This window comes from Girardinichthys multiradiatus, chromosome 1, assembly GCF_021462225.1.
Source record: "Girardinichthys multiradiatus isolate DD_20200921_A chromosome 1, DD_fGirMul_XY1, whole genome shotgun sequence".
Taxonomy (NCBI): domain Eukaryota; kingdom Metazoa; phylum Chordata; class Actinopteri; order Cyprinodontiformes; family Goodeidae; genus Girardinichthys; species Girardinichthys multiradiatus.
In genome coordinates, this window is record NC_061794.1 from 9,040,699 (window position 1) to 9,053,524 (window position 12,826).

A 12,826-nucleotide genomic window follows, 5' to 3' on the forward strand; every position below is an offset into this window, starting at 1 on the left:
CGATTCCACCCTACTTCTCTAGATCCAGTTATCGTAACGTTGTCACACGGTACTTATTGTAAAAAACATGCAGTATGCTCTGTATGAAACATCGCCTTCTCTTCATGATGTGGTGCATGCTTTAGCGTGTTCAGTGGGCTGATCGGAAACAAGCTCCTCGTACACCCGAAACCTGAGCTCCATTAAATCCTCATAGCAAAATAATGTCACACTGACAACACTCTTCGGTGTGATAGCCGTTACTAAGTTAAGATGCAAAACAACCTATTTTTATAAGAGGAAGCTTTGCAAGATTGTGAGAGGGAGTAAAACTATGAGCAGATAATAGGAAGGCTCCAATATTCTTCTAGTTTTCGCAACCTTTGTTGTGGAACATGTTGGATCTGGAAAGTTATAGTAGGGATGAATATTCTGTAGAATATACATATGAAATTGGCTAAAATCAGTAGTTGAAGTTGTCAGGAAATGGACATGTAGTAACCTGGTAGACAGAGACACTGGTAAAAATGCAAAACAAAAGCACAGTAACATATCTGAATGTTGGCAATGCAAACAGAAGATGGAGACATATGATGTGACTTTTATTTGTAAACTGTCTGGTCCAAGGCTAAAACATTAAACAAAACCCAGAACAACTAGCATGGCAGATGCTGAACCTGCCTACCTTTTTGTAGGGATGTAAATCTGCTTATTTCAGATATAAATAGGATTAATCAGGACAAGGTTTGTTAAACAATGTGACTGCATCTGGACATCTTGGTCAGCACTGTGGAAAATCATAACATCAAACCTTTATATTGTTTTACAAATAAAAATGATTTTAAAAACAGTCTGCATTACCAGAAATCGAAAAGTTGCTGGATCCGAATAAAGGTCCAACACAGGAGGCCTGGAGATGAGGGCTAAAAGAGAATTAATGACCAGACACAAGTTCCTGTATTTGCTCCAGGCCTCACCAACAAAGGAGAAAATATGCACAAAAAGTGTGCAATGAATTATTAAATCCACAATTTATTTTGAGCAATCAAAGACATACATGACAAAATAAAGTTATGTGTCCCAAAATAATAAAACGGATAATGCAAGTTCTGTAAAAAATTTATATAACACAAATGCTTTTGACAAGTTGTTCACCAATATGAGACTGATTAGCCAACGATTTACCTTAAATTCTAATTCTACTCATCACATTTAACGAAAATACACCACTCAGTCCAAGTTAGCTTTATTTTAAAAAAAGGAATCCTTAAAATATTTATAGATATAACATCCTGGAGTTCCTGTGCGCTGGGGGGCCTTTGGATGTCTGGGGCTCATATCTCCTCCATATCCGTTTCAGGCACTAGGGGGCAGGTCTTTGGCTCCTCACGCGTGCTATTGAATATTCTCGTGCAGAAAACCTGTATACACAAGCGTGCTCACACATATTAAATAATTAAATGGCTGCAGGAGTGGCTTAAAAAAAACACAGAGGCTTCTTTATCACTACATGCGTCTCCTTAACCTGGTGATCTAAATCCATGCAGGAGGTGGTTTGTCTTCCTTGCACGCATATAGATACATAGATTCATGTTCTGCCCCTGCAGGAGAAGTCTTATTACAACTCTTTGGAAATAGAAAATGGTACTAGCCACCACAGGCATTTGAGCTTAAGCTTGGCCCATCATTAGATTTATGGACACAAAAGGAAACAAGAATAAACACCTACACAGTAATGGATGGTCAGTGCCAGTGGAACAGCCGAGGGAGGATCTAAGAAAGGTTTTTTTTTTACATTACAGCCCAGAGGGAAAGTCTCATTTTCAAGCCTTCCTTGATCTGACTCAATTTGCTTCCCCATGAAAAATATTTTTATTTGTCTTTGCAAATCAAGCGCTATATCACAAGGTGTAGCTCTATGTAATAATAAAACATTTGTTGAAGGATCCTTTTAAGTTATGCAATCTAACAGTGTTTTAAATCTTCATGCATTTCACTTGCAACCTCTGATTGCATATGGCCATTGTCTAAGCCACAAAGATTGTCCCTATTTTATGGTTTAGCCAATTCAGTAGTTCCTGTTTATTTCCCTCTTTGCATTGTACATTTACATTTTGCTCTTTCTTACTCTTTCATGTTTACAAGTGAAAAAAATGGCATACTGCATAACATAACTGCAGTCAGCAGCAAAAACTCACTTTTCAGAATGTTGTTTTTTCTGTTAAGTGTTTTCAAATATTTTAGTTTCTTTATTATCCCACAAGCCCAGCATTAATCTGAAAGCTGGATTAAGAGCACAATAAAATTAAACAGAAAATTTGATTGGAATTGGGAAAAACTGTTAGCTTTACAAACACAGTAATGCTGCAGTTAATTTTTACTCAGGAATCAGGTTTTATCCAGGTTACAAATCAGAAAATTCAACTACAATGCCAATTTAAATCGGAACGCTAACTTGTGAAGCCGAAAGTCAGGGATTCCATTTTGCTGCCATGTTTAGACCAAAGTTTGACCTTCCCTTGAGACCTAAGTTCCAAAAGAAAAATCACCAGCTGTCCCACACTGTCTCTTGAAGCCTGTTGGCCTTATGTGACAGTCCTCTTTTCTCATTCCTCTGCCCACAGCTGTGACCTTCCCACAGTGGAGGACTGGGAGAGACGCAAACATTTAAAGTCAACCAGAGACAGAGGGAGTGAAATCTGGCAGCAGCCAGGTGAAGGCTTGACAGGCGATGAGTTTGGTGTCTGTTGGAGATTTCCATGTTTAGATTCTGCTGACTCCTGCTGGTGCTCCTAGCCTCAGGAGGGATCAATCCAACCACCCCCACCTTCAACCCCTCTGTTTCTCTGCTGTTTCAGCTGCTGCAGCATCAAAGGTGAAAGCGTCATTCATTTCTTGCTACTGTTTTTGTCTGTTGTCTCAGTTTGAAGCCAGGCTTCGATCGTTGCAGGCTGTAAATATCCAACCACTTTAGGGGTTAGACACTGAGCTCCTGAGCCTCCTCATGATGCAGCATCACATGTGAGTATATTTTGCTGCTCAGATGCATGCTATCTTTGGGTTTTACTGAACATTGCAGATCCTTGCAGAATAAACACTTTCAATACCGATGGGGATTCAAATAAGTATTTCTTAAACTGAAGATGCTCTGGCAAAGTGACCAGAGTTTCCATGTTGAAATATGTTCCTCTTTTCAAACTACTTGACTCCTGCAAAGATAAGCGGTTTTGTTTAAGCAGTCTTGCATTCTTACATAAGGGCAGCACAAAAAAAATAAAACACTAATATTTTCCTCACATACAAATGCAGCTTGAAGGAATAAATTTCAGCAAAGGATAGAAGAGAAGTATACTGGGCCTAAGTGAATCTGCTTATTTAGAGTTTTAGCCAACATGTAATTTTGCAGGAAATGAAAAGAAAAAGGATAAGTTACAATCTGGTGCATGAAACAAAGAAAACCAAGTTGTGCTAATTATTTCCAGACATGACATGATTCATGCAAGATATCTGTAGCAGCTGAGACCTTGAGTTCTCAGGTTGCATGAACAGACGACATAATGAATTACAGCACTCAGAAATAGTCCAACTGCCAATACCATTTGTTCACTCTGAGCTTAGCAATGGGGCATTGTTCCCCAGTTTAGGGTCACTGTGTGAAACTCTAGAAACAGTATAGCTCACCTGACCCAAGGAACTCAAACAAAACAGGGACACTTGTGAAGTTTAGAGGTGAAGCAGGAGGCCAAAAATGTCCAGTTTGTATTTCACGTGTTGTTTTGTGGTTGTAGGAGTAGAGATGGCTCATCTGATCCTTTAGGAACCCTTGGAGGCCACGAGCAGCTCTGTCCGAAGGAAAGTCTGGACTGTGAAGACCCCAGAGAATACTGCTATGGTATGTGAATCCCATGCAGATGTTTGTTTCGGTCTCAAATGGGACAGGTATAATTTAAAAGATATAAAATAATGTAAAATGTGTATCATTTTGATACACATTTTACACATTCTTTTTGCATGTTTCCTTGGATATTTTAATGGGATGAGGTTGAAAGGCCTCCTGGCCATTACCCTGACCTTTAGCTTCCTCTATATATTCTCTCTCAGATTTAAGTCAACACTCTGGCTGGGCCACTCCAGTAGGAGGAACCATGTTGCTAAATCTGCCAGGGTATTAATAATTTTAGTCTTAACTGTATTATGTTTATAAGGGGCTGGCTTATGTGAAGGTTTAAGTTTTTTCGAAATAGGGTCCTTGTGAAAAGGTGCGACCTGTGTTAACTCTTAGTCTGATCCATCAGCTTGTAGGGCTGGGGCCAGTCTAAAACAGACTTCTGCCATTTTAAAACACTTTTATAATAGAAGTCAATGGTAATTTTTACATAAGACTGTGGTAGGTTGCTGCCCGTCTTTAACCCTCTGGGGTCCCTTCATTTTGGGTTCCACCTGTTCCTCCAAAAAAAGCTCATTCAAAGTATTATACAGTAACCTACTTTTTCAAAGTTATTTTCATTAATGTGATTCCATTATTAACTTCCTTCCTCACCGTTATTCAGGAAGGAAAGAAACAAAAAGTTGATCATTTTTTCATACCACATTTGTGTATACACATGGTGGTAATAGCCGAGGAGTGTCAAAAATTGGCAGCAAAAATAAAATCCAAATACACATAAGAATATCAAGAGACCAATGCGGGTTAATTCTGTCTTCTGTTACACCACATCACACTATTGTGTATCAGCTTTAGTATTCAATACAGTAGGAAGATCTGAGGTGTTTAGTAAATAATGCCCCACTATCACCTTCCTACACATTTGATGCAATAACATATATAGTTTCATCTCCTGCAAAGCCACGCTGCCATGGATTATATGGACCTGTCAAAATATTCTGTAGCATAAGTGTGCTAGTTCTAAGAAGCCATATGTAAACCATATTTATAGTACTGTAATGGTATTTATGCACGTGCTACTGATGATAACATTACTTTATATCCTACATTATGCAGACCCTCCATCTGCATGGATGAAGATTTATTTTTTATGCGTCCCAAGTCCAAAACACCCGAATTAAAGGATTGAATCGCTTCCTCATGCACTCAGGTTCTAAAGAGATCTGCTGATGACCTAATTATATGATTAGGGTGTATGAGGTGTGTTGACAGTAAGACTCATCTGAAAGTTGCTGGACGCCAGTTTCTGAGGACTGGAGTCTGACACCTGTGGTGCATAGGGTATTGAACTCTGATCTCCAGATCACCAACCAATTGTGGTTTTACACAATGTAAAAATGTGAGTCAAACATGATGTTGCTATAGGACACTATATATTCAGAGGCAACGCAATAAATTATCACATATCCCTTTGGCTGAAGTTTTTCTTGACAGAGACACAAGCAGTGTGGCCTGAACCATGTAGTTTTGTAAATCTGTTGGGTTGCAACATTTTTAAGGTTCCAGTTCCACTGTAAATAGTTCTTACTTTAAACCAAAGGCTGAGATGACTTATCTTCCTTGGTTGAAATCTGTGAAAACAAGAGTGGCTTCTCCCAGATGCCTCACTTTCATGTTTTAATCTGCAGTAATCTGAATCTTTATTCACCTGACCTTGCTTCCCGCTCCTCTGTGTTGCAGCTGTGCAGGTTTCAGCACCTCAGCTGTCCTCTGTTGTCATCTAGATACTACAAATGCTTGACACAGTCATAAATTACACACCAGCTGGTATCATGTGCTGGTATATTAGAAACAAAGACCCATTTCTTAATTTTTAATAATATTTAAAATATAGTAAAAAAAAACATGCCATGTGTCATGCGGGTTAAAGGAGGACAGAAACAGGATTATTCATCATCTTCCTTGGGTGTCCTGCAGGCAGGTCTGAGCATATGACTCATCAACAGACATGTTAGGGCTCTGAGAAAGTTGTTGTGTCAGAAATAGCTAATGTTCCAAAATCATGTGTAAGAAGCTTTGCGCTTCTTTTTTTAATATTCAGAACATTTTGGGAGACAGTTTAAACAAACTATTACTGGTTATTGCTGCATGTTCCTGTAATTAATCCTGGATTATATTACTGTTGTATAACTCCTCAGGTGGGTACCACCCTGTCCGGATTGGTGACACTTTCAACCAAAGATACCACGTGATGTCTAAGCTCGGCTGGGGTTTTTTCTCCACAGTATGGCTCTGCATGGACCTCAGGTAGGGTAACCAGGGTTTTTTTTGTGTGAAAATGGTAATAGTGCGAGGAAAGATTAAAACAAAAGTTTTCATCCCTTCTTGAACTTTTCTACAATAAGCTATTTTATAACCACAGATGTCAATGCAGCAGAAGATAAATTGCACATGCTTTTCAAAAAATATTTTTACATCTAAAAATTAAAAAAATGTGGCATGCATTTTACTCTTTACTTTATTTACTTTGATGCCCCTGAATAAAATCTAGTGCAACCAATTAGCTTCAGAGCTCACCTAATTGGTAAAAAAGGGCTCAGAGGTTTGTTAGAGAACAAACTGCATCATGAAAAACCAAGGAACACAGCACACAGGTCAGGGAGAAAGTTGTGGAGAAGTTGGAGTCAGACTTAAGTAACAAAACAATATCCTGACAAAGCACTGTTCAATCTATCACCTGAACGTGGAAAGTATGACACAACTGCACACCTACCAAGTCATGGCAGTCCACTTAAACTAGCAGGCAGGGCAGGGAAAGTAATAGTCTGAGATGCAACCAAGAGACCATATTAACTCTGGAGGAGCTGCAGAGATCCACAGCTCAGGTGGACGAATCTGTTCAGAGAAAAACTGTTAGTCATGCACTCCACAGATCTGGCCTTTGTTAAAGAGAGACAAGAAAAAATCCTTTGCTGAAAGAAAGCCGTAAAACAGTACCATTTGTAGTTTGTAACAAGCCATGTAGGGGAAATGCATAAAGGTGCTATAGTTTGATGAGAGCAAAACTGAACGTTTTGGCATACAAGGAAAACACTGTGTGTTTGGAGAAAACTAACTCTGCACATCACTTTGAACACTCTATGCCCCTGGTAAAAAAAATTAAAGAACACTGTTAAGCTGTGGAGGTACTTTTCTTAAAAAGGAGCAGGTCCATTTGAAATGCAGGTGCTATCTGGGACGCAAAAATGTCTGTTGTCACTGTGGCCAGAAGGAGGCATAGATAGAATGAGAGATGATGGAGAGAGAGAGAATCGTCTGTACATGTGTTGACAGATATTGGTTGGCAAAAATAAAAATACATGACGATAGAGGATTCTATGTATGATTATCTAAGGTGTGATTTGCCAATCACAAACAGAAGCCATGACATATCTTCTATGATAAAACTCCTTGCAAAACTTTTTTTTTCTGGTGTCTGGATCATTCTAGTGCACCATCGCTTTTGGTGAGATCATTTGCTGCTGAAGTACAAACCTGATCATGGCAAAGTGCGCATAACTGATCATTCAGAGGTGCGCACATAACTGAACATCCGTGAGAAGTGCACACAGCCTGTTAACTGTAAATGCACATCATGTAAAGGACCTACTGTGCTGTGATGTTGATAATATAATTAATAGGAAAGAAATAAAGTCATTATAAAGCAGACTAGATCCTTCATTTGCAAACTGGATGATAAAATCACTTCTTAGCAGGTGAAATTCAGGGGGCTATTCCATGTGGTTAGAAAGACAGTGTATGCTTTAACCTTGTCACGAAACAAAGTGTATTATTGACAGTAACATTGTGTCAATGCAGAGCAATCGGAGTTGGATCAGTTTGATTACATTCTTTGAATGTGAACATATGCATATGCTAGTGGAGGGTTTATACAGTAAAAAATGACTTCATGTTTAGATTAACTCTAAACTCTTCAACCACATACTCTCAAAAAAATAGAATACTCTCCGAAAATAATTAAAAGATCAAGGGAGACAAACCTCTAATAAATTAATCGACATACATATTTGTCTTTTTTATTGTTAATATTGATTGGCCAATTTCTAAGCTGCAACCGTTCAGAGTTAGGTCGAGCAACACAGTTAACAAGCTATGAGCACCCCTATGATGCAGATGCAGCACGGAGCAGCTGCTCCATGTGCGCACCAATGGCGGAGGGTGCGCGCAACTTTGGACACAGCTCTGTCCTCCTGCGCTGTAAGCCTGTAGTCCAATATTTGGATTAAAGGCGAAGCAGAATATAGTCTTTGCCTCACTGAGTCTGTCCGGACATAAAGCATCTGCTTGCAGAACAACTTAAAACTCAGCCTTCTGCGTGCGCAATTACGCACTCAGAAGCACCCTGCGCAAATGAACAGATAGGAGAAATAATCTCGTCAGGGCAGAGGCTGTGACGACAAACCTGCTGCTGTGAAAAATGATGAGAAAAGTTAACAAACTGTAACAGTCCAGAAAAGCTGGAGCAGAACAGAAGGTCAAATCTTCAACTGGATCATTTATAAGGATACTGCAACCCCTGCGTGTTTAAAGCAACGCAGCTTTGGTTCACTTCTCCTGTTGCTTCTTGGACCAGCAGCAGCCAACCATTAGCACACATTTAAATAGGGCGGTCTGTACCTCATTTGCACCTGTTATCTATTGCACGCCCACTTATTGCACATGCAGTTATTTTTTTGTTATTTATTTATTTATTTTTTTGTACAAGCATTTTATCGCCTTCTATTTGGAATCGTTGAAGATCAGGGCCCTTGTGTACGCAGTTCTGTTTTGGTCTATCACATAAAATCCAAATGAAACACACTGAAGTTTGTGTTTGTGACATGACAATGTAAAGAACGTCATTCACTCTTTGCAAGACACTGCAATGATGTTCAGAGGAGGAAGTGATATTTTGCCCATTTATGGCCGTATTAAATAAAAATAATACACTCCTCTGGTATCTGTGTTGGCAGGTCAGGTCGGAGAGTAGCTGTTAAAGTGCTCAAGAGCGGCGCAGGGTTCACCCAGGCAGGACAGGATGAACAGGCACTCCTGCGATATGTTAGTTCCTTGTGTCTGCTTGTACATGGCAACATGAAAATACAACTTCCCTGTCTCATTCTTCAGTGTTTCTTTCTCTTGTCTCTTGTACATCAGTCCAGTGGTCCTGTTAGCCGTCACCCCTCCAGCCAAAGGATCGTTAAGCTGCTCGATAAATTCTAGCTGGCTGGGGTTAACGGTGTCCGTATCCTTCATCGCAATTATATATAATGAATGCTGCAACCTCCAAAATTCATTAGGTACATTACAACTTTCAAATCGCATAGTCTACAAAACGTGCACTCTGTGTTCAGTATGTGGTCTTGCTGACAGACGCATTGTAGTGTAAGCATGTAGATTATAAAACCGTCTTTAACCTGTGTTAATGAGACATGTGTCTGGTGCTGGAGCTGCTAGGGCCCAACCTTAGAAGCTGGCAGCTCTGTTTTGGGAAACCAGGCCTGTTGCAGCCTTGGGTTAAGCAAATACTCACTCAGGTAAGTAATACAAGACCACGATAACATGTGAACCTGACTAAATTTATATAAAATTATTGGCAAAAAAAAAAAATTCAAACAGCATTTTTCTTGACTAACCATTTTTAAGACAAAGCAAAGAGTTGATAATAAAATTTCTAGAACTGTTTTTGTTTGATCTGTCTGTCTTATTTTATTTTAAGCATCATCTGAGTTCTTCATTTCTCCGTAGGTTCTCCAGGGATTAGACTACCTTCACTCTCAATGTAAAATCATCCACGCAGACATCAAGCCAGAAAACATTCTGTTTTACCTGCAGGAGCAGAACAATATTGCACCAGCAGGGGGCAGCAGCTCCCTCTCTTTACCAGCTGGAAAGAAGACTGACACCACAGGTAGATGGTTTTCTTATTTTTACACATGCTGCAGAAAGTGTCAGAGAGAAATATCTGCTGTACAAAGTGTAGTTCTGTTTTATGAGCAAGTTACTGCAATATATGCAATATGTGGATCCTGCTTCTGAACCAATATCAGGCTTCAAGTATAGAAAGTTGGTCATCTACATATAGATGATAATGATAGTGTTAAAACAAAGCCAAAAAATAACAAAAAGTAATTCACCATTAAGGGACAAAAACCTGATGTATTCTTAATAATTAGTTTTACAGTGCTTTAAATCTTTCAGTTTAGTTATTTAAATCAGTTTAATTGAACTTAATTTCATTTAATGGTATTTTGTTTGCCTGACAGAGCAAGCGAACCCCTACCAATTAGAAGACATTTCAGTGAAGATTGCTGATTTGGGAAGCTCCTGTTGGGTGGTCAGTATTTCTGTTTTCCCATATACATGCTCACTTCAGGTTTGTTCCATGTTTCAAACTGCTCTCTGCTGCACCTTAATGGCCACAAAATAGTTTAAAAGTCAGCCAGTCAGTCATCATCAGTCATGACTGACTGACTGACTGAGTTTAAAAGTCATTTTTAAAAAGATGCAGAAACATAAAACTATTGTCAGAAACTATACAAAGGTCATGTTTGACCAGGTCATAATGATGTAGGCTTTGTTTTCTGTCTAACTCTCTGTCTGCCTTTTTTGACTTTTCTGCCCTCCACCAGTACAAGCATTTCTGTGAGGAGATCCAGACCCGTCAGTATCGCTCTCTAGAGGTCCTGCTTGGATCTGAGTACGGTCCGCCAGCTGACATCTGGAGTGTGGCCTGCATGGTGGGATGATAACTGAACACAGTTTGGCAGTGACTGTTTCAGTCAGAGTTCAGAACAGGGGTTAGAATTGATTCTTTGAAGTTAATTAATCACAGCAGCAGGTAAAAAAGTCAACATTTGTCTGAGTTAGTAAATGTATGTTGTCAAAAGTCATGGACTCCTCAAATTATAATTTTTACTTGATATTTTAAAATCGCCTTGATCAGGATCCAGCTCTCATCCAAAGTAAATCCCTGACATCCCTTGTTTAAATTCAAATATAAACATCGACATTTTTTTAAATGAAACAAGTCATGTGGTTTTAAGATTATAAACAAAACAAGTCAACAGCAAATAAGCCGCGCTATCGGCTTAATGGGTTGGCAAGAAAAAGAAGGAATACTTTGAACCCCCTAAATAAATAGTATAACATCAAAAATGTTTTGAACTGTAAGATAAAACATATTTCTATATATATAACTGTCAAACATGTTTTGGCAATTAGCATAACTAAACATAACACTTTGTCAGATCAACTATCCACCAATCATCCTGTTGGGCGTAGTGATTCATTGTGAAATGCATTCTGAAAACTCGTGGAATTACCAGTAAAAACTCTCAGCTGTAAAGATAATACATCATGCTCTTCTTCAGTCTTTCAGTCTGAACAAAACAGCAATGCTGAGGCCAACCATTTGCTAAAGTTCATAGTAAAGCAATGTTATATGAAACTATTTAGTGTGAATAAAAAACAAGAAGCAGAATCTCAAGTTGGAATGGCTTCCTTCTTTAATTGGCCACATATGTCACCCTGAATGTTCTCCTGAATTCTCCCAGGCCTTTGAGTTGGTCACCGGAGACTCTTTGTTCCACCCCAAAGCCGGCGAGTTCATTTCCCTGGAGGAAGGTGGGTTTAATTCACTGAGCTGACACTAACAGGGAAGAGACACGCACTGGCACGGGATTAACTGGGATTACTGCATGCCTTCATTGTAGCTGTAGATGCTAATTTGTCTTGAAATGGTGCATGTGTGTATAATGTTTGTGATGCCTCCATCTATCTCAGACCATATCGCCCAGATCATTGAGCTCCTCGGCAAAATTCCACCAGATGTTGTCTTGTCAGGTAAATATTCAGCTGACTACTTCAACCGCAAAGGTACATCTGCACCATCTTCTTCTTCAAGCTGAAGTTTGCGTTATTTCTATTTTACAGTTAAAACCCTTTGTGTGTTGTTTAAAACTGTATTTGCTGTGCAGGTGATCTCCGTCGTGTAGGTCCACTGAGGCCCTGGAGACTTTACGATGTTCTGGTAGAGAAATATAGCTTCCTGCTAGAGCAGGCCTCTGAATTCTCAGACTTCCTTCTCTGTATGTTGGATTATCACTCTGAGAGAAGGGCAACTGCTGCACAGTGCCTTCGACACCGATGGTTGACCTCCGGTTAACCTTCTAAAGACCCTGAAGGCAGTGTAAAGTTCAGCGGCAAGACCTCAACATTTTCAGGGTATCTTTGAATTTTTATATTTGGGGAATTCCTGTTGCACTCGGTTAGCATCAAAAAGAGAAACTTCTAAATTTGAGCTTCATAAGCACTTTAGGCATTTTCCTATTTTTCTTTATTCTCCCTGAATTTTGTTGTTAGACCTTTGGTGTAAATCCTTAGATTTGTATTTCTTTACAGTGTTGGACCTGACTTGAACTGTCCTGACCATCAAAAGTTATTCAGTACTTTATTTGTCAATTTATTTTTGTCATTGAATGTATTCAATAAAGGATTTTCATTTAAATAACATTTTTACAGCAAAATATTAAAGCTCTGTCGAAGAAATGGTAAATGCATGTTGAGTGAATTTTAATTGTGTAGTCTGGAATTATCCAATGAAAGCACTCTGGTCTGTGTTGGCTCTTTGCTACATGTCACAAAAGGTCTGTACTCATAATTGTTGCAACTGTTCCTTATCCTAATTGTGTCTAAAACACAGAAATGTGTTTGCAATGATATCACAAAACCTACCAATAGCCCATCTTGGAGAACAAGCAGTAAGTGTAACACTGCAACACATGCAGCAACGTCGGAAAAAGCGATCATCAGCAGTGGTTATTAAGGAATAATGGGGGATGAATGATTATTACATTTATTCAGTGGAGTTATTCAGTGGCCTAAACCCAAATAAGATGCCAAAAAGTAAATGTAGTCCGA

At 39.1% G+C, this 12,826-nt stretch overlaps 1 protein-coding gene across 8 annotated transcripts; it reads left to right on the forward strand.

Annotated features, from left to right (window-relative positions):
* The first annotated feature begins 2,065 nt into the window (after positions 1 to 2,065).
* On the forward strand, positions 2,066 to 12,461 carry si:ch211-220i18.4 (SRSF protein kinase 3). Of its 8 annotated transcripts, none has more exons than XM_047348916.1 (12): positions 2,076 to 3,000; positions 3,768 to 3,871; positions 6,064 to 6,172; positions 8,878 to 8,965; positions 9,062 to 9,149; positions 9,335 to 9,441; positions 9,653 to 9,815; positions 10,171 to 10,241; positions 10,537 to 10,644; positions 11,461 to 11,530; positions 11,690 to 11,782; positions 11,884 to 12,461. In XM_047348916.1, exons 6-12 carry the CDS (start codon positions 9,337 to 9,339, stop codon positions 12,069 to 12,071), a joined length of 798 nt encoding a protein of 265 aa, XP_047204872.1. In that variant the 5' UTR covers positions 2,076 to 3,000; positions 3,768 to 3,871; positions 6,064 to 6,172; positions 8,878 to 8,965; positions 9,062 to 9,149; positions 9,335 to 9,336; the 3' UTR covers positions 12,072 to 12,461. The 8 variants fall into 8 exon arrangements, with proteins under 8 accessions (XP_047205420.1, XP_047205351.1, XP_047205024.1 ...); XM_047348992.1 differs by having other exon boundaries at positions 2,076 to 2,854; XM_047349302.1 differs by having other exon boundaries at positions 2,079 to 3,000; positions 11,690 to 11,749.
* Positions 12,462 to 12,826: the final 365 nt, after the last annotated feature.

Excerpts from the sequence above, each read along its gene's own strand:
- si:ch211-220i18.4 (XM_047349136.1), top strand. The coding sequence starts at position 9,337 with ATGTGTCTGGTGCTGGAGCTGCTAGGGCCCAACCTTAGAAGCTGGCAG. Across the intron at positions 9,816-10,170 it reads AAAGAAGACTGACACCACAG|AGCAAGCGAACCCCTACCAA; the intron begins GTAGATGGTTTT and ends TTTGCCTGACAG. Across the intron at positions 10,242-10,536 it reads TGGGAAGCTCCTGTTGGGTG|TACAAGCATTTCTGTGAGGA; the intron begins GTCAGTATTTCT and ends GCCCTCCACCAG.